Source organism: Solea solea, chromosome 20 (assembly GCF_958295425.1).
Source record: "Solea solea chromosome 20, fSolSol10.1, whole genome shotgun sequence".
NCBI lineage: Eukaryota > Metazoa > Chordata > Actinopteri > Pleuronectiformes > Soleidae > Solea > Solea solea.
Window position 1 is genome coordinate 4197911 of NC_081153.1, and position 20425 is coordinate 4218335.

At 41.8% G+C, this 20425-nt stretch overlaps 2 protein-coding genes across 4 annotated transcripts; one reads left to right on the forward strand and one right to left on the reverse strand.

The window, feature by feature from the left end:
* Positions 1-500: 500 nt before the first annotated feature.
* nsun2 (NOP2/Sun RNA methyltransferase 2) lies at positions 501-12208 on the reverse strand. Of its 3 annotated transcripts, none has more exons than XM_058619744.1 (19): positions 11968-12208; positions 11336-11493; positions 10984-11088; positions 10792-10897; positions 10571-10642; positions 10374-10458; positions 10072-10264; positions 8958-9032; positions 8709-8839; positions 7995-8068; positions 7774-7904; positions 6371-6497; positions 6000-6205; positions 5453-5566; positions 5233-5368; positions 3155-3235; positions 2482-2620; positions 1386-1425; positions 501-1282 (listed from the first exon to the last, which is right to left on the reverse strand). In XM_058619744.1, the coding sequence occupies exons 1-19, from the start codon at positions 12034-12036 to the stop codon at positions 946-948; spliced, it is 2379 nt and encodes a 792-aa protein (XP_058475727.1). In that variant the 5' UTR covers positions 12037-12208; the 3' UTR covers positions 501-945. The 3 variants fall into 3 exon arrangements, with proteins under 3 accessions (XP_058475727.1, XP_058475729.1, XP_058475728.1); XM_058619746.1 differs by having other exon boundaries at positions 6401-6497; positions 11968-12207; XM_058619745.1 differs by having other exon boundaries at positions 5453-5545; positions 11968-12207.
* A 1136-nt stretch (positions 12209-13344) lies between these two features.
* On the forward strand, positions 13345-20003 carry srd5a1 (steroid-5-alpha-reductase, alpha polypeptide 1 (3-oxo-5 alpha-steroid delta 4-dehydrogenase alpha 1)). The gene is made up of 5 exons (XM_058620092.1): positions 13345-13779; positions 14425-14591; positions 16015-16116; positions 18255-18405; positions 18521-20003. The coding sequence occupies exons 1-5, from the start codon at positions 13469-13471 to the stop codon at positions 18585-18587; spliced, it is 798 nt and encodes a 265-aa protein (XP_058476075.1). The 5' UTR covers positions 13345-13468; the 3' UTR covers positions 18588-20003.
* Positions 20004-20425: the final 422 nt, after the last annotated feature.

Here is a 20425-nt window from a genome sequence, read left to right on the forward strand (position 1 = left end):
ATCATGAAAAAAGCATCATCAAAATAGTTGACGATTCATTTAGTAATCGCGTAATAATCAAGTAATTGTTTCAGCTCTACCAATAACAATATCATGTCATTCAAACTACTTCACCACGGACGACACATTTGTGCTGTGTCTGTTTAACAAAAATTCTACACTAATAAAGACATGAGTTAAATTGCCGTTTGAGGGTATTTTTCTGAGCTTAGTGAAGCTTTTACGGGATATTCTGGATTGTACCTGAACGTATTGGCTCATCCCGAGCTTCGCGGCAGGCGTAGGTAAGTTTAGATTCACTCCTTTGTTGAACAGAATGGGGAAAAACCTCAGCGGCATCACGGCTGCATGTGCGTCACAACACGGAAAACATGAACCAGAGTGAGAACACGCTCTGTTACTATGCAACGCTGAGCTGCAAGAGCTGCAAGAGCTGCAAGAGCTGCAAGAGCTGCAAGAGTGATGTAAGTGTGAGAGTGAGAGATATCTACACGGGATAATGATGACGTAACATTAATTGTTTTATTTGATTTCCTTTCACTTGTTACACATAACTTGTACAAATGTAACATCGGTGTTTAATGTGCTGAACTTAAAAAGAATGAGACTTAAGTCAAACACTAATTTGACCTGTGACACGGTTTTAAATTTGAATTTCTGCTGACGGGTGTAAAAAATAATTGGCAGTAAATATAAACGTCTCAGACATGTGCCACAGGACACTAAAAAAAACTGACGCCACTCCATCAAGTGGAATAAACTGTTAAAATGTGAAAAAACAGCTATGTCAATAAAATAAAAACAAAAAGCTGATTCCTAGAGGGGTCCACAAACGGAAAATATCAAGGGAGTCCATCATCCTTCAGTGTGATAAACAGAGAAGCCAGTAAAGGTAGAGCTCCGATCGTTCTCAGTCTTCCTCTCTCTCCCGTTTTGGCTAAATTCTCAGCTACTCGTCCCCTGGCTGCCGCCTTCTGTCTTCGGTTGCGTTGAACCATTTTCGGAGCCGTTCTCCAAGTCCAGCTCTCCCTCATTTCCCGCTGCTGCTGCTGCTGCTGCTACATCATCCTCCTCCTCGGTTACCTTCTCCACCTCTTCCTTTCCTTCCTCCTTGTCTCCGTCTCTCTGTTTCTGCCCTTGGCCCCCCTGTTTGTCTCTGAAGACCTCCACGCCTAACATTCGGAGGTAATGATATCGCTCGTTGCGTGGGACGAAGGCACGGATGGACGTCTTTCCCCTCCAGCCACACAGCTGAATGGAGCACTGGGGCTCTGCAGGGTTACTGACAAACAGAGGAAAACACACGGTGTCACAAATTACCCCGAATAAAAACAACAGATCAACACTTTAATACAAGAACTAAAAACATTTAAAAATAAAATTACCTTGGGTTGGGAATGTACTTCAGCACGATGCTGCCCATGTCTGTGAAGACAAACACCGATCAATAACAAAATTACTACATTCATCATTAATACAGCTACTTACATTGACTTTTCACTTAAAAATAGGTACAGTATCTAATATTTGGGAGCATTTATTTGCAGAAATTGTCAATATGTATGTGTAAATAAAAAATACAGGAGCCCAAAAACCAGCACAAGTGAGCACTTAGAGTAGGAGCTTACTATTTTAAAGAAACAACATCCTTTCTGGTTTGAGAAGGCCACCATAGTTGAGAGATGACACTAATTCTTACACAATAAACCCTTAAGAGAACTGCTCGGGCTACTTTTGTGAGGTTTTTGGGCAAGTGCCTTGCTCAAGGGCAGCACAACAACAGCAGCTGTTGACAAAAGATTGAGATTGATCCCACTTTTGAGTCCAGATCCAGATTTTGTTTTAGGTTGAGTAAGCAAAATTAATCTGTGAGTTTGACCTTGCTCAGAATTAGGGGTTCAACAGTTCAGTTTGGGGTTTGTTCGAGAAGGAAAACATCGTATTTTTGTTTTGTACAAAAAACATAACATGTTCTATTCGGACTTGACGACTCAGGAATACTTCCACCAGTTTTTAACACATAAAAAGCTAAATGAATTCAGCAGCCAGTCGTGGCATTAAATGTAAATAAAAAAAGTTACATTGTTGTTTCATACCAAACTAAATAATTCCAGTACGGACACATTTTTCACAATACACTAGGGCTGAAACGATAACTAATCGATGAATAAATAATCGTCAACTATTCTTGATAATCGATTATTTGGTGTTTCCTAACGAATTAAAACCAGTTTCTGTGATTTTTCAGCGTCTTAAATGTGAATATTGTCTGGTTTCTTTGCTCCATATAACAAAGAAATCCTTATTATTGAATCAGTTTGGTTTGTCTGTACGTACTATCAAGTAAAGGTTCTGTTATCAGTCCAAACGCAAGCCTACCCGAGGGTTTTGGTTTTCCATTCCAAAACCGTACCAAACCTGAACTGCACCACGATGGAAACACAGCTTTGGTAAAGAGAAGACATTAAATGCAGCACTTACTCAGCTTCTTGGCCTGAGTGTGCGCGTCCTCCTCCAGTTTGCTGAGGAAGGGGTTCTCCTGGGTGAGCAGCACTTTGATATCCTCCACACTCACTTTGATTATCCTGGAGCGAATGTACGGCTGAAGAGTGTAGATTCCCTGGTAAGACAGAGAACGAGAGACAGAGGTGCTTTACAATCTCCTGTTTCAATTCTTTTACAGTTGAGCCAAGCATATAAAATGAATGAATTTTCAGTTTACTTGAGTGTGAACTCTGCCATCTGGCTCTCTCTTGTTATTCAACAGCCTGCGTGTCTTTGATGGCGTATAGTGTATAGTGTTTAGGACAAAACCCACTGCACCGCACGTCTCGACACACATGAGACGCCGCGCCTGTTATTCACTGACTTTTATAATAAAAATCAGAGGACAATCAAATTGCTGAAGCGCGGGGAAATATAAGCTTTGTGGTTTTGCATTATGGAGGAGAATTTACATTTAAAAAGAGGATTGAATTGTGCTAAAATGTGCAACTAAGGTGTGGCAACACAGAGACAACGTTAAACAAAGAGGAGAGAATTGTGTTTTTCACTCCACTGAACATGGTGTGTGAGGATGAACTAGGGAGGGATGACTAAATCCTGAACCCTCACCTGTGTGTGTGTGTGTGTGTGTGTGTGTGTGTTGTGATACCTCCTGAGCCAGTCTGAAGGCACAGCCAAACTCCTCTCCATCACTGTTGCGAGACCAAACTTTCACTCCTGTGTTAATGACCTGAGCAACAAAAAACAAAAACACAAGCTGACAAATGACACCAACTTTAACTGCATAATTAATATTGTTGTGGCAAAATTTGTTGTAAGGTGTCTGATGAAGACATAAAGTTGGATCAGAGTTGATTGTTGGAGCTTGGTTTATTCTTTGCAAAGAGAGAGTCAACATGGACAACTGCTGAGAAGGATGACTCGGTGTCGTGTATAGTAGGTGTTTGCGTCTTAAGGGTTATCTGTGCAGCTGGGGAAGATGACCTTGGGTCCCATGATCCCACAGGTCCGTGAATCAGGTTTTGTGTGGGTACAACTAAGGCTTTGTGTGGGTTTAACTCTAAAGCTTGCTAGGTGTTTAGACTAAGGGTGTAAATATGCTAGGGACAGAGATGTCTGGGAAGAGCTAGAAGTGTGTAGGTCAAAGGTGAATGGCCTAGTATGAAGCTACAGGAATGTGTATGTGATCAAAGGTGTAAAGAAAATTAAAATTTAAAAAAAATGTTATTTTCCATGACAAATATCTAACTGTCTTTCTTTTGGTGTTCTTCTTTTTCACATCACTGACGTCATCTGCACTCTCTTCTTTTTGTCCAGTGAGACCAGAGAGCAGCTCACTGAACACAGTGAGTTCTGGTGTCTCAGCAGGAGCGGGAGGCAACAGTGTCTAGTGACTTGCATCATCAAAAAAAATAAATAAACTATGTGTCTTAGACAAAATAGGTGCCGTGCTGTTGTAACCGAATGGAAAGAAAGCAAAGATTTAATGTCATTTAATGAGGAATATTTTGAGTTTACTTAGAGAAACTATGAACTTGGGGCTCTTGCTTTTCAAAACACCATATCCAGAATGTGTTATTATTATGTGCTCGAAATGGAAGAGAAGATGAGGAAACATCAAAACAATAAGTGAAGAACGAAGACAGCGACACACACACACACACACACACATACAAACACACAAACACAGGGCCACTGGTGCAGGTGCAACAGGGTGGAGGACTGGAGGGATTTGGGGAAAGGAGACGATCTGTCCATCTGCTTTTCTCCGATAGCTCATGCAGTTAACACACAAACACACTTGTTTTCCATTTCCATGAGGAAACCTCACAGAGATAATGCAAACTAGGGCTGCACGGTTCTGGACAAAATGTGAATTGCGATTTTATTTTGGCTTAGAATTGAGATCACGATTCTCTGGCACAATTCTTTCAGATCGAAATGTATATTCCACTTATGAACAAGTAAAGTCTTATTGTTATTATTATTATCGTAGGGGCTTAATCGACATATGGCGTGTTTCCACTGGCTTGCCTCGTGGCGTCAGAACGCGATGCCGTGCACTGATTGGTCGTCACGGGGAAGAGACACAAGAATTTAGCCACAACTGTGGATAAATTAAAAGACTTAACAATCCTGAAAACGTGGGTTAATCTCCAACATTTATCAAAGGAAATGTCTAAAATCTCATCATTTTACAGAGGAGTCTTGTGTATTTAACGACAGCACTGCTGAATGCCTGCGATCGCGACATAACCATAATTCTAACTCTAAGCCTAAAACCAGGTGTTAAGCATGTTTGTACATTTGCTAGGATAGAAAACTAGCAACTAGAAAAACAAACTGAGGCGTCAATATAAAGCCAATATGTGTACATTCAAATTTCGATCAGCCAGGTGCACGTGTAACACCATGCACATAATGCACAGTAATGATTACACAAAAGGTTTCATCGATACTGAATACAAAGCCTTCAGAGAATAACTGATTATTGATTTTGTTTGCATCCATTTCCATGCACGGAAATCCTTTACCCTCATTATTATTATCAAACAGGGTTTTGCATGACGTGAACACACACACACACACACACACACACACACACACACACACACACACACACACACACACACACACACACACACACACACACACACACACACACACACACACACACACACACACACACACACACACACACACACACACACACACACACACACACACCTTAAGGCGCTCGCTGTTGTTCTGCAGCACGTTGCGGAGCTCTTTCGACACCATGTACAGGTGTCTCTTCTTGCCCTCGTGGGTCCGCGTCAGAACGTTGAGCTTGGGGAAGTCAGGCGACAGATCATAGAAAGATCTATGGGGGAAAAAATAAGTGGGTAATTTGAGTTCTGCTACGTGCAAATGCATGAACACACACACAACATAGAGCTACACTTACTGTATGCTGGTGAAGACGGGGTCTTCGCCGGTCAGGAACACAAACGGGTCTTCCTTATAACCAAACAGCCTCATCTTTTTCATGGGCGGAGGCCTGGAAACCGGAGGAATCAGACTGTACACACATTACACATATTTAGAACTGAAACTATTCATTATTAACTATTTTGATGATCGATCGATTTTTCTTAAAAACGTAAATTTCTTGGCACCGTAGAACAAAGAAATCATTAAAACTGAATCCTTTCAACAAGACATTTGAGAACCTCATTATTTCCCGGTTTGACAAACACGGATCAACGGCTTTTAACATTTTCTGACATCTTATGAACCAAACCATTATGAAAATAACACATAATTTACCCTATTATCTTGAGAAAATACACATGCCTTTCTTACTCTTTTGGAGACTGTGCAGCAGAATGTGTGATTTACTTTAATTTAATTCGTATATGTGTGCTACATCTCAATCCTTCCTTCTGTAATGGCTCTGGAGGCTGGAGTTGTCCTTTGTTTATTAGCTACGGCAGCCCAACATGATGACTCACCCACACGCCTCTTGTTTAGCAGAAGTCTCCTGAGGCAGAGAAGCTCCTTTGGACGCCTCCTCCTCTGCCTCCTCACCTACTTTCCTCTCAGGGTCTCCCTCCTCCCCCTCGACGCTCTCGGGGAGGCGGGCAGCATCTGCTGGGGTTGAAGCCGCCGGGGAGGCTTCAGTCTGGGCCGCTGAGCTGGACGGCACATCCTTTCTCAGCTGGAGACGGATGAGGAGGGGGAAGTGTAAAGAAACGATTAAAGAAAAATCCGTCCCCCCGCTGTGGTTAATGAAATTGAACAGGTGAGTGTGTGCAGTGTATTCACATGGGTGAAACTTGCTCCATTTCCTCCTAATCTTGCGAGACCGAAAATCTAATCATACCAGTAAGTATTTGTGTTTGTGAGGAAGTACCCTGGGATTTCTTTTGTTCCACGGCATCGGTGCTTTCTTCACCAGCACAGCCACAAAGAAGCCTCCAGTGTTCTGGTGATGTGGCAGAATCCTCATACTGAGATTTAAAAAAAACACACACAAAGACAAAAACAGAGCTTTGAGTTTTGTGGTGCCACCTACTATTAGGATAACCAGTTTTTTTTTCAGCATTAAATAAGAAGCTGCTGTGACAGTGTGCAACAATAGCTCCCTCTGCTGGAGAGCAACATTAGAAATGACATAGGTTCCTTCTGTGCTGCTGCTGCAAATGTGTGTATTTATGTGCACCCATGCAGATGATGTTGTGCAAGTGTGTGTGTGTGTGTGTGTGTGTGTGCGTGCGCCAAGATAAAAACTAATCAGATGCATTACTCAGCTAATGAATTTGGCATCAATGAAAAGAGAGAGAAGGCTACAAGCGAGTGCTTATGTTTTTTCTGCTCCTGGGAGAAATAAGGACTCCTTAAATTAGCTACATTTATGTTTTATGGGGGGGGGGGGGGGGGGGGTTGAGTGTGTTAAAGTCACTGAAAGTAATTAGTAATTAGTAATTTTAGTTTTTTGTTTTGTTAGTTATAAATTACAGTATTGCTTATCTTTTATTTCTATTCTCGGATGGCTGTGAAACAAAGCTGCCCACTCTCACTGCCCTTATTTGCTTTGGCTGTGGAGCCCACAGTATATTCAAAGTAATTTGAATCAAATCAATTAAACACAGGCATCACAATGATCTTAGGAAGCTTAGGAAGGTTCCTAACTGAGTGACCTGACAGCTATAATAAAGTGTGCATCCAAAATATGTCACGTTATCACCTGATGGCGAACGGGCTGGGAATGGGTTGCTAAATGTCTAAAGATGTGATGTCTGTTGTGACAACAGTCACAATTTTTCACTGTCTCTTCCATTTCAACCACATTATTATAAGCAGTGTTTGACATTTAAAATGTTTGAGAAGCAGTTTAGGTGATACCTGCAACACTAATGTGAGAGTCAGCCTCAAGAGCTGTTCAAATCCTCCGCTTCTTTGCATCATGTATCTCATTTGGCATCGGATACACTGAACCACGCTTTACAAAGGGAAAGGAGGTCATGCCACGGCACAAACCAACATGGCAGCAATGTACAGAGCAACAGCCATCCATGTCATAAATATTTATATGTTCTTTATTCTACAAGTGGAGAAATGCCTATGAAGTGCTCCTGAGCAAGAGGTCTATTCCCAAAAGGACGTCTCTAGCAGCCAGTGTGAAAGACACATCCACTGTGAAACCAGCCTGGTGACACTTTCCATCGAGGTTGTGGTGTTTGGGAAACAAATCTTAAGTTGGAGACGTAGCTCCTGTGTACATACCATCTCTCCAGGTGCATATCTGCCAGTTTCTCTTGGTCTTTTGGCGGGAACATAGTGGGACGGATCTGCGTGTGCCGGCTGCTTGGAACTTCAGACCAGTCTGAGAACCACTGGCCGTCTTTGGTCATCAGCTGTGAAGCAAAGTGTACAAACAGTCTTTGTTCATACTTTGTTGCTGGTTTGTTGTAATAAACATCTGAAGACTTAAAAATGACTTGTACCTTCCAGGAAGTGACACCAGGCATCCACTTCAGCCCGGGCAGGTCAGCAGAGCAGTCAGCTAGCTCCAGTGCTCCTGGTGATGGGCACAGAAGAGACTTTCATGTCACATGTTCAGGGTGTACTTAACCTGTTAGAGAAATATTAGTTCACCCCCAAAAAGGACAGGAGATTTGTTCACATTCTTGCACACACAGCAAACAAACTCTCACACGAGAAGTTGCGATACAAGCGAACAGAACTTGAGAGAGACGGAGAGTTGCTGGAGTAACCACTGAATGCTGACAGATCTATGTAAGCAGCTCTATTTCTGTTTTGTTTATGGCAAGTTCTGGTTGTATGTAAACATCATAAATTCTTGCAGACCTTGTCTTGCACAAGGGCTTGTGGCACTGTGTGTGTGTGTGTGTGTGTGTGTGTGTGTTTTAGAGTGTGAGCTCAGCTCCTGGTTAGGAGGCAGATATTCAGGCTAAAAGCTTGGTAGTTTGAGTCTAACATGAATGTAGGCACCTTCAGATATTGGTATAACCGTGCTGGAGCTCTTTTTTGTACGTGTAAGGAAGTCACGACTGAAACACCACAAGTGTTTTATTTGACAAAGAAACTTCATCTACTCCTCAATCGGCATGGGGTTGAGTAGATAATGAGTGAATCATTATTCCTTGAGTGAACACACAGTATAGCTCAACTCAGTGAGAGTTTGTGTGTTTTGTTACCTTCGCCCTTTTCCAGCAGAGCTGCAATGACAGCTTCGTCCTCTATAGGGTTGAGCGAACAGGTGGAGTAGACCATCCGTCCTCCCACAGCCAGCTGTTCAACCCCGCGCACTGAGATCCGCATCTGGAGCCTGGCCCACACACACACAGAGCAATACAGCCAATTCCTTTAATCACTATGAAAGAACACACTTCTTTTTTTTTTAGTGTTATGTCAAATGTTTTCTACCACACAAGTGACCCACTCACCCGTGAAGGTGCAGGCTGTTGCTGGTCGTCCATTTCTTCCACACGTCTATGTTCTTCCTCATGGTGCCGTCCCCACTGCGCACACACACACAAACACAAACACAAACACAAACACAAACAGGTTTGCACAGCTCTCCTCTTTAGACACTGAATTGTCTTCAATTCATTTGGACATACTAATAAGAGCATTATCCCAAACCTTAACTACAACCAGTCAATGCCTAACCCTGTAACCTAAACCTAACTTCAATTAAAATCTAAACAGTTCCTCAGAAATGAGGTTCTACCTCAATAAGACAAGGTTTTGGTCTCCAGAAGGACTACTGGACTACCCGGTGAGATCCCAACACGTCTTCTCATTGTGCAAAACATGTCTGCATAGCACAAACTGTTTAAACTGCTGGACTTTAGCTGATTGCTCCCATTGCTGCTGCCTATTTGTCTGTCTGCCTGTCTGTCTGTCTTCATCCCTGCTTCTCTTCCTCTCCCTCTGCTGTGTTTGCCAGACACTCCTGGCTTCAGCACTGCAGCTAGCCACACACGCACGCACGCACACAGCGTTTGCAAACTAACACAGTTCTGTTTTGACCACAAAATGACACTGAATGTCCAAGGAGGAGGAAGGGAAAACTCCTGCATTAGGATGTTGATGAGATGTAGCTTCCATGAGTTTAAAAGAGAGTAAGGCTTCCACTTCCTCATCACATATCCCCTAATACCCCCAACTCTCCTACTGGACCGTAAACCAGTGGCAAAGAGTAGTGACTAACTCCAATTTTGAACCCTAGAGATTCGTGATTTGACCAGACCTATTGGATGATATCAGATGTGCTTTGTTGTCTATTTTTGTCTACATGGGAAAATAAATTTAAAATGTTCTATTGAATAACACTTGAAACTGGCCACTGAGAAATTAACTCCTCAAGAAAATGTTTACTGTAGTTATAAATCAAGTGAAAAACACACTCTTTTTCCCATAGACCAATTCAAAAGGAGTTCTACAATAGAGTCGCCCCCTCAGAGGCAATTCATTATTCTTACTTCCTGATTAAATACCACCATCTATGACTGTAACACCCATCAGTACAGACACACCCTGCAACCGTTTGCTGACCTGCAGGGCACGTCACACAGAATGCGGTCATAGAAGAGGACGTCCTTCTTTCCGTCTGACTCGATCTGCAGTCTGGGGATGCAGGAGGCGTCGTGGTTGACCACCATGATGCACGGGCTGTTGAGACGCTTGGCCTGGTGCACCAGCAGGTAGCAGCGCTTGTTGTCCACATCATTGGCAATCACAAAGCCCTCTGAAAGGCACAGGTGTACATTTGAATAAACTGCTGATGTAGGCAAACACTGCTCTGTGTGCACAATTAAAAAAAGTTTTTTAAAACAGTCTTTTCTGTGCTTCCCTACCTGGAAATGGCACATCCATATCAGCATGCAGCATCTCAATCAGCTGGGCTGTCTTCGACCCTGGAGCTGCACACATGTCCAGGATCTGCATGCAAATTCAAACACATCAACACTTTGAAGAAGAAGGTTACTTCATTATTTTAAACACAGCCTTTTCCCAGGGCGTAAAGGACCTTCAAAGTAGATGCTGCTTTTACCTTGTGGTGTGACTCAATCTTCATAAGCAGAGGAGGAATCATACTGACAGCCTCCTGTCGACTGATGTTACCCTGCAAGGACAACCATGATGAAAATGACAGCAGTTTCTCCATTTCTCTGATGACTTTAACTCCTTTTATATGTTAAATTCATCTCTACCATCTATAATAATGATAATAATAACAATAATAGTTCTATGTGAGGTTTGTGTCACACTCACTGATTCTGTCTCGCTGACCAGAAACTGGTGGAACTTCTCCAGCAGAGGCGACTTTCTGATGATCTTTCTGCTCATGTTAGTGTGCCAGGCCTGATCATCGGGATACCTGTGCAATACAAACAGAGCATATCGAGTCCCTGATTTGAACCTGAGCTACAATTAAGCCACAGGTTAATTCATGGTAACAAGTACCAGCAAAGAGCCTGCGGAGCCTCAATCTTCTGGCCATCAATCTCCAGCTCTTGAATATCCTTGAAGTATTTTTCCTTCAGACAGTGGAGGATCTCCTTGGCATGGCTGGGAAAAGACAGAGAGGAGGAAAATCAGGCATGTGATGGAGCTACAATTGTCTGATGGTGCATCACTAAAGATATTAGCTTTCTTGTAACTAGGTCAAACAATTTTTAATGGCCAAACTTCAGCATTCAGAGTGTGTGTGTGTGTAAATGCAAAACAAGAGAGTCCGCAAAGGACACCCATGGCACGCCGATCCAGAGTGGACTCAGCCTTATGCATGTGTCGTCCTGCTGCTGCTGCTGCTCACCTCTTGTATCCAGTGATGCGGATGGTTGCTGGCAGCGGCTCCCTCATCGCCTCCATAAACTGTTCAAACTCTCCTTCAGGCACCAAGCGTAGCTCCTTGTAGTAGTGCTCAAAAAGCTTGTTCTCCTTGACAATGTCTGCATAGCCAGCTCCCCAGGTCTGAAATCATGGACGCATAGTGGCAATTATGGGTAATCTAAGTAATCTAGAATAACAAAGTATATGCTGACAATATGAACCTGAAAATCAGACTCTAAATGGAGAAGTGACAATGTGGTAAAACAGAATTACAATAAAAAAATAAGTCAATTTCATTAGCTCTTGCTCGTGGTCACGATATGATCAATTGTAGGATGTATTAGGACATATGTCACGTTTGCTTGTGTTATAACGGTCAAATCGGCCAGTAGTAAAACCTTTATCAAATCATAGTTTGAAGTTCATTCTAAAAGTTTAGGTGTTTGAAGAGACCAGGTTTCCTTCCCCGGTACGCATGGCCACGTAAAATTAATCTCTATATCAGCAACAATAAAGCATTTTATGCGATTATATGTAAAGGTGGACAGTGTGTGTGTGTGGCCTGGCTGAGGCAACTAATGTTAGCATGGAGATGCAGCAAAGAGTGGACCTTACAGCGTTGTCCCTGCTGTCTCTTTCTCTGTTCTGGTGTTGCTGCTGCCGTTGTCTGCTTCGTTTCCCCATCTTCGACGTGTACACAACTCTGGAGAAAAGTCTGCGGAACAACGTAGTGACTGGAAGCAGAGAAACGTGACCAGTAACTCGGATAAACCCGGACTGTGTTGTAGTTCTGAAGCCGAGCAGCTCCTCCTGCTCCTGCTGCTGCTGTGTATCCTCGAAACGTGTTCCTGTGACGCACGTGAATCAGGACCCGAAGAGGTTGCCACGAAAACGGCCTGATAGAAAATACGCTATTCTCCCAACTACATCTGTTTTTTTGTTTTTTTGTTTTTTTAAATTGATTTGTTTTAATGCAAACTATTACAATACAAACGTAATTATACTTTGAAATGTATTACATACGAATTGTTGTTTTTTTTTTATTCCAGCTTGAGTGTTACACAAACTATTGTACCGCCGTTTGTCAGTGGTGGAAAGAGTACTGATATACAGTAATCTGCTCACGTAAAAGTGCCACTATTTCCATACCTTTGATTTACTTGAGTACAAGTAAAAGTACTGGTCTAAACATGTACTCATGTTAAAGTTTTAAAAAAAACTAACAAATTAATAAATAAATAAATTCATGCACCAGAAACTTTGGCAGCGAACGATAAGAACAGGTGGATGACGAGGACAGGTGAATGAATGATGAGATAGGTGAATGACGAGTACAGATGAGTGATGGGGACAGGGAGGACAGGTGAATGATGAGGACAGTGAGGACAGGCCAATGATGGGTTCAGTGAGGACAGGTGAATGATAAGGACAGTGAGGACAGGTCAATGATGGGTACAGTGAGGACAGGCCAATGATAAAGACAGTGAGGACAGGTCAATGATGGGGACAGTGAGGAAAGGTGAATGATGAGGACAGGTGAGTGATGAGGTCCCTGAGTCAGTGAGAACATTAAAGCATTTGTGACATTTGACCCATTTTGACTGATACATTATGTTTTTACATTTCTTTTGTCACCACTTTAATGTGTTAAGGTTTGCCTTTAATTTAAAACAGTTAACGTGAGATTTGTGTCCCCTTGTCTTTATTGCATGGCTCAGCAAATAACCCCAACCTTGTTTAAAAAAAAAACAAGCTACTTTTTTTAACTTTAACTGGAGTACATTTTTAGACCTGTACTTTTACTTGTTACTTGTACTTCAGTGAAAAACTTCATTAAAATAGTAGTACGTTTACTTGAGTAGAATATTTCAGTACTCAAAGAGTGTTTTGGAAATAAATGTATTCTGACGTTGATGAAACGAGCATTTTGATTGGCTGACAAGAGTCGGCGTCATATCTGTTCAGTGACTGTGATTGGTCGAGGAGTCTTTGCTTGGATAACTCAAGTCAATCGCATGTTTAATGCCAACTTCTTCACTCACCTTTTAGCTAACGGCGTAGCATTTTAGTATTATATTTACACGTATACATTGGTTTATTTTACTCTCCCTCTGTAATGGACGCTGTCTTGTCCACGCTGTTCTCCTCCGGAGAGGAGGAGCTGTACATTTTGGACAATTTGGCTTACTTTATGGTGTTCATGGCAGCGTGCACACTCGTTTCTTTGCTGTTCGTAAATGTGCCGTACGGACGATATTCTAGTAGTAAATACGGTTTCGCCGTGAACGTCCGGTTCGCCTGGTTCGTTCAGGAGTTACCGGCTTTCCTTGTGCCCATGTGTCTGGTTTTCTGGACAACCTGTGCGAAGACGTCGCTGCTGCCCAACCAGCTGCTTATTGCTATGTATTTCTGCCACTATGTTCAGAGGTAAGTAGCATGTAAGCTAAGGCTGAACGATTAATCGAAATGTTATCGTAATTGCAATACTTTCAGTCAAAAATGATCGCGAGATTATATATTTCTTCATAATCGTTGATCCCTTGTCAGAGCACTGTGTTGCTCCTCCCCTAACTCAAACAACCGATATCATAAACTCGCATATGTATATTAGACTGACACAGCCATTTTAGATATTTTATGTACTATCAAACTGTTAAAAACACATTTGTGCTGAGTGATTTCAAATACATCGTTCCCCAATTGTGTAAATAATGTTGTTCTCCAAAAGGAAGAAATCAATCGGGATCGGTATCGGTCAGTATTGGTACCGGTCTGATACTAGTCAAAATCCCTGGATCGATATCGGACAGATAAATCTGATAAATTACGTGAAGCACATACTAAAAATGTGAATCAGCATTTTAGCTGAGTCATGTTTCCCTATTTCTAGGGATAGGATGATACCACTTTTTTTGTCCAGTACCGATGCCAATATCACAAACCGCGATGACACCGTGTGACAGAAAAATGAGAAAAACAGACGCATTTTATTTTGTTAATCTACTGTATGTCTGTATGTATTTGAAATATAAAATTGTGAAATGAATTGACTTGTTATTGTTCATGTTACAGATCTCTTATTTATCCATTTTTAATCCGAGGAGGTAAACCGACGCCGTTCGCCTCATTTGCCCTGGCCTTTGTTTTCTGTTGCTATAACGGCTACATGCAGATCAGGTACCTGAGCCATTTCGCTGAATACCCGGCATCTTGGGTTACACATCCATGCTTCATTGTTGGTAGGTGTCCTGTGCCCGCAAAAGTAATGTTTTTATTTATTTGTCTTAGAGAGACTTCTCTCTGAGAGGATGTGTTATTCCCTGTCTTGGAAAATGTGAAATGGATTGGGTTTGGCATTTACACTTTACAAACTGATTTGTGTTATATTGTCACAGGGACTAAATGGAGACATAATCAAGTAAATGTTTATTTTGTTGACATTAAAGTTCCAGTATGTAACTTCACTTCTGTCACCAAAACACTGCTAGTGTTGCTAGCACCAAAGACGTACACCACACGTCAGGTGACCCTTTAAAGTTCTCTGACTCCGGGTTCATATTCCAACGCTCTCTTCTCTTTCAACAGTTGTTTCAGTATCTCACTAGCTTACTCATGTTTCAGAGAATCTGGGTTAGTTAGTTGAGTAAGTTAAATTTGGCTGCCATCTCTGTTTACCAGCATAGCTGTTACACATAAACCTTCCCTCCGTTAATCGTTATGTCAAACTTACTTTTTAGCTGTGAGAGGACAAGGGACTTTGGACGATAGCTCCAAAAGTCTCCCACATATTAGGTGAATACACTGTTTACTCAAGGGACCAATGCATATGATTGGAAAGTTATATATCACTGTGTTTTAATGGGTGTATAATCACCTGGAACTAAGAATGAATGTGGTTTGTTACCCCATTATCTTTTCCATTATCTCCTTCCTTATCCTCCACATTTACCTCACTGCACTCCCATGGTTTTTTGGATGTTAAACGGAGGATTTTTATTACTTTCTGTTACATGACGGCTGCTGTAGGTTGTGTAGGCTGCAAATGAGCGAGGGGAGGGTGAGGGTTGCACTATGTACTACAACAACTAGATGCCACCAAACCCTTCACATGGAAGATTTGAGAGTTGGATTTCATCTAGAGCTAGTTATACTGTACAGAAATTATGAATTTCTGTCCCAAACCCTGTCATAGCCTGATAGTGAAGTTACTATTAATTTTTCAATCCGAGATATACAGTATGTGGTACTTGGTTATGTCAAGCAGCTGATTAGTTTGTCAGCAGTCCAACCCCTGAGGTCCAGAGTCCTAAACAGACCTAAGGTGCCAGGATTGACTGTACTTATTTTTATTCTCATACAACTACTGTTACATTTGTGTTGATCAAGGTGAATATTAGGGTTGGCAACAAACTAGACAGACTCTTAACAGATAGTTAATAAAATACAAAAGTGTGTTGTAGAATTGATTATTTATTGTGGTATGCTCAGAAACTCCGAAAATAGCAGGAATAGCAGCTTGAAAAATGTATGTTTTCAGGGTCTTGAATGCACCGGAAATTCACATAAATACTGTCTGAAAATCAATCGATAAAAAACACAGCTCTGCAGTCTGACTGTTGGTTGGTTGGTTGGTAAAAAAAAAAAATCTTGTGTGGTCTCCAGGGTCTGTGCTGTGGTCGGTGGGCTGGCTGGTGAACGTGCACTCTGACCACATCCTGAGGAACCTGAGAAAGCCGGGAGAAACTGGATACAAGATTCCCACAGGTAATGTCTGTACTGTAGTTAAAAAAAAAAAGCACTGGCACACCACAGCAGGCATCAAACCAGGCAATAATTCAATAACATTAAATATTGCAATGTTATTTTTTTTTAATATAACAAAGACATAACTGTGATTAATGCTTTGCCCCAAATTGTGACATTTTTCTGGGTTTAACCAGTGTTATTTTCATATGGCAGAAATTGAAGATAAAATAATTATACTTATTAAGTGTACAAGCACCTGATTGTATGAATTGTTGTTTTCCACCATCCCAGAATGAACCTTTAATGTTCATATCAGTAGGCAAGTCAGGTAGAGCTGAAACATTTACTCGATTAATCGATAACTAAATGAATCGTCAACCATTTTGATTGACACGAAACACGACATTCGAGAACATCAACATTTCCAAAATCGTGGAAATAATTGACAGATGAATCGATTATGAAAATAATCTAAAGTCAGGTCTTCAGAGGCCGCCATTTTGGACCACCATGTTTTTACAGTAGCCCACAATGGGAAAAACTATAGATAGCTTACCAGTAAGTGTTGCTAAATTTTACCCACTGTACCTCTTTAGAAGTTTAAAACCACAGTTAATCTCAACTTATCATGACAACATCATTAAACTTTTAAAGACGATATAATCAACATTTTTTTGTGCCGTAACACTTGGATGTACTGTTTGTGTGCCACTTGCATCACATACTATACAATTAAAAACACTTAATAACTCCTACAGTTAAAGGGATTATCCTTCAGAGGGAGTATTATTCATTTTGAAAGCATGCTGCGTGCTGTTAAAGGGACACTGGAATTATACCAACATCTTCGGCGCATGTGTGTGTGTGTGTGTGTGTTCTTTTTCCTGCCACTGCTGTGGTGTGACAAAGTGAAGAAAGCTGTAATCACATCGTGACACACGACTCCGCGGTGACTGTACTCGGCGCTAGATGCTAATTTTCCAGCGTGGTCACATGATTATACAGGATCACACACACACACACACACACTGTGAGTAGAATCACAGGTTGTCACTTGCTCTCCTCTGCTCTCTGCTTTTTGCCCTCTGTGAGCGCTCATTTTTAGTTGGTTACCGTTGCTTTGACTCTTAATTTAATGCATCTCTGCTTCTGCTGTTGTGTTTGTCGCGTTTTGAGTTTTGATTGTGATCATGTTCGACAGCAAAGTGAGACAATGGAGGAACATACCATTACGTGTCTGTACAAGATTTGTGCTAAAATAAACACTGTTGTTGTGATATTCACAGCGTAGTTATACTGCAGCTGATGGCTTGGTAAATGATCTGTTGGACTATAATGAACAGCAATATAATAGTATAACATTTATGAAATAAAATGTATGGTTTTTCTTATCTACTTGATATTAAATGCAAAAAACTGGTGATTAAAATGGCACAAATTGATGAATTGGTCTACGTAGTCAAAGATGTACTTGATGCGATGAAACAGACTTGACGGATCAACATTTAAGCGTCTTTTTTTTGTGTAAAAGTGGACGTTTGATGCTTGTGAGATGTGACATGTAAAGATGGGGGCTGGGTAAACAAGTCTTCAAATTCTTTTTGGCAACCGGCCTCGGGGAGGGAATGAAAAAGTCAAGATAAAATCTGCGCTGCTGCTGCTGCTTTTTAACATTGCATAATCACGAAAATTCAAACCATTTGATTTACAAGTCAGTAATCATAACACTTTCACACGGGGAGTGACTCCACTTAAGTGAGAGCGTAGTCACAACACTGTTGCCTCGGGTGTCAAACTTTTGCTGAACCTTGCTGAACAATCCATCTCGGGCCTTAAAGGAAAATAGAAGTGAAGAGGGTGAGGCGGGGAGGAAGCTGTGAGCTGCGTGGCTCCAAATGAACTTCCAGGCACGTCTGGAATGCCTTCAGCCAAGAATCTGCCTCTTTCACAGAGAGAGTTTTGGGTAGCACAACTGAGCACATGGCCTGCAGTCAAATAGTGCTCAGCCATCTATGTTCACAGTTACCTCCATACTCTTTACATTATATCAGCTTCTAGACTCAGTGTGGAACTGCATGATGTTTAAATTCCTCAAATGTTTTTGTTTGAGTGAGCAGCACATGTCATGTCCTAATTCCCGTGTCGTCCATTTACAGGTGGGATGTTTGAATTTGTCTCAGGAGCCAACTTCTTAGGAGAGATAACCGAGTGGGCAGGCTTCGCTCTGGCTGGCCACTCTATTCACAGCTTGTCCTTTGCCATCTTCACCGCAGTGGTCCTCACCAGCAGGGCTGTGTCCCACCACAAGTAAGAATAAGTCTGCATGGATTGTATCACGCACACTCTTTGAATTCATTTTTAAATTAAAAGAGGAAACTATTTGTTTCCCTCTTTCTCTCTCTCTCTCTCTCTCTGTGTGTAGATGGTACCTTGCTAAGTTTGAAGACTACCCAAAAAATAGGAAGGCTTTGATTCCTTTCCTGCTCTAGAATTCGCTTCCGGAAGCGGGAAAAAGGCAGCAATATTTCCTTACTGCAGTTGAAGAATATTCTCACATCACACCTTTTAAAATGGAGCCTTCACACCGACAATTCATTGTTTCAGAACCTGAAAGGCAAGAAAACAAAGACTTTTTTTTGTGAACCATTACGTGTCAATGTCGGCGGTTAACGAGGGAAGGAAGGACCATACCATTCAAAAAGACGAAGAAAATGAAGAACATGCTGCAGTTTTCAGAAGGGACAAACTTCTTCTTCTGAAGGTGTGTTCACCATGTTCCAAAAAGAACTTAAGCCTCAACAGGAACCGTGCCCGTGCTTTCCAGGGTGAAAGTACTAAAAGATACTAAAAGCCTCTTCTTCTTTTTTTCAAAGGTAGTTTTAAATGCCAGTTGCTTCTCAGTTAAAGGATTCTACACAAGCTGCAAGCGAGCAACAGTCTAAGGCCATCATCTTATAATCCTTTTTATTGTTGCAATTAGTTTGGTAATTGTGTCCATAAGGCAACGAGAACCCCCCGACAACCCTGAAGTGAACGTGCTGGTGTTGTGCTCCGTCAGAGGAAGTGAGATCAACAAAGCGATGCCGCAGATTTATAATGGACACAGCTCCAGCACTAAACCGTTTTAATACCCCCCCCCCCCCCCCAGATGGAACATAAACTAGGAAATGCAAAGCAGACGTTTAAAAACTTTTTATTCATTCAGTCTCCAGAGTCATCTGTTGCAAAACTCTTCTCTTTTTTAAACGGCCGTTTAAATCGAAGGGACCTCGAAATAACATTTTGCTCGTCCGACACTCCTGCTACAAGAGCTGCCACTGTTGAAGAAAAGGTCACGGCGTCTTTGTCATGTTAAGGATGAGACGTCGTCAGGCCTTGTCCCTCACCTCCAGGGCTGCAGGGGGAAATCAAATGGCCCTCAATAACTCATCCATGCCTGAAATGAGAAAAGGAAGTCACCGCCTTAATCATTACTTCAGTGTCCTGTCTCGTGTTAGGGTTTCCGAGATGCAAAAGAAGAAAGGCTGAAGAAATGAAAGGGAGGGGGAAAGTATTTAGGGACTGTGAAAACGGGAGACGACACTGACTGAAGGAAGCTGTGAGTGAAAAAAGAATCCTATTAATATAGTTTTCTCTTGTAATTATCACTTTATTTCGGTAAAACCATTCACAAAGTGCATTCATATACAACTGAAGATGACACTGGATCGCTAGATTATAAATTACTTTATATAAAAGTGTATTCCTGATCCAAAGCGCCCCAGCTGCAGTTTCTTCTCATAACTCATCGTTTTTCTCTCTATCCCAGCGGACAGCATTTTTCCAACACCAGTTACTGCCAAGGTCCTATCGTATTGAATTTTGAAAAATGTTTGACAATAAATAAATGTATTTGTGTCATCGTTTTTTGGGGGTTTTTTTTCACACGTGGTGTCATCGATAAGTGATGTAAAGTGACGGCGCTTGTGTGTCGTTGAAGGCCAAGTGTCCTTCACGCTGAAGATCCTCTCTTCTCTCTCTTTTTCACTCTTTTCCCTCAGCCTCGCTCCTTGTAATTGCATCACCATATACTGTATGACACAGTCTGTATTTACTGAGGCTGCTGCAACGCTCCGCTGGCTGTCTGTCATTCTCACGCACAAACAGTGAAGGATTTTCTTTTTATATGCAAAGCAACCCCCGGTGAAGTGGCTCATAACTCAGCGGGGCAGGGGAGTTCTTCTTTTCATATTTAATACACGTCAACCACATATGAGGCGGTAAAGCGGCAGTATACTGTGGGAAGGACTTTATTGGCGAGGTGGGAAGACTGTGCAAACTGCAGGCC

Bases quoted from the DNA above. Each gene is read 5' to 3' on its own strand.
- nsun2 (XM_058619744.1), bottom strand. From the start codon at position 12,036: ATGGGGAAACGAAGCAGACAACGGCAGCAGCAACACCAGAACAGAGAA. The intron at 10,459-10,570 runs GTAAAAGCAGCA...ATTTGCATGCAG, and splicing joins AGATTGAGTCACACCACAAG to ATCCTGGACATGTGTGCAGC. The intron at 2,621-3,154 runs GTATCACAACAC...CTGTCTTACCAG, and splicing joins CCTTCAGACTGGCTCAGGAG to GGAATCTACACTCTTCAGCC.
- srd5a1 (XM_058620092.1), top strand. From the start codon at position 13,469: ATGGACGCTGTCTTGTCCACGCTGTTCTCCTCCGGAGAGGAGGAGCTG. The intron at 13,780-14,424 runs GTAAGTAGCATG...TTCATGTTACAG, and splicing joins TTCTGCCACTATGTTCAGAG to ATCTCTTATTTATCCATTTT. The intron at 16,117-18,254 runs GTAATGTCTGTA...GTCCATTTACAG, and splicing joins TGGATACAAGATTCCCACAG to GTGGGATGTTTGAATTTGTC.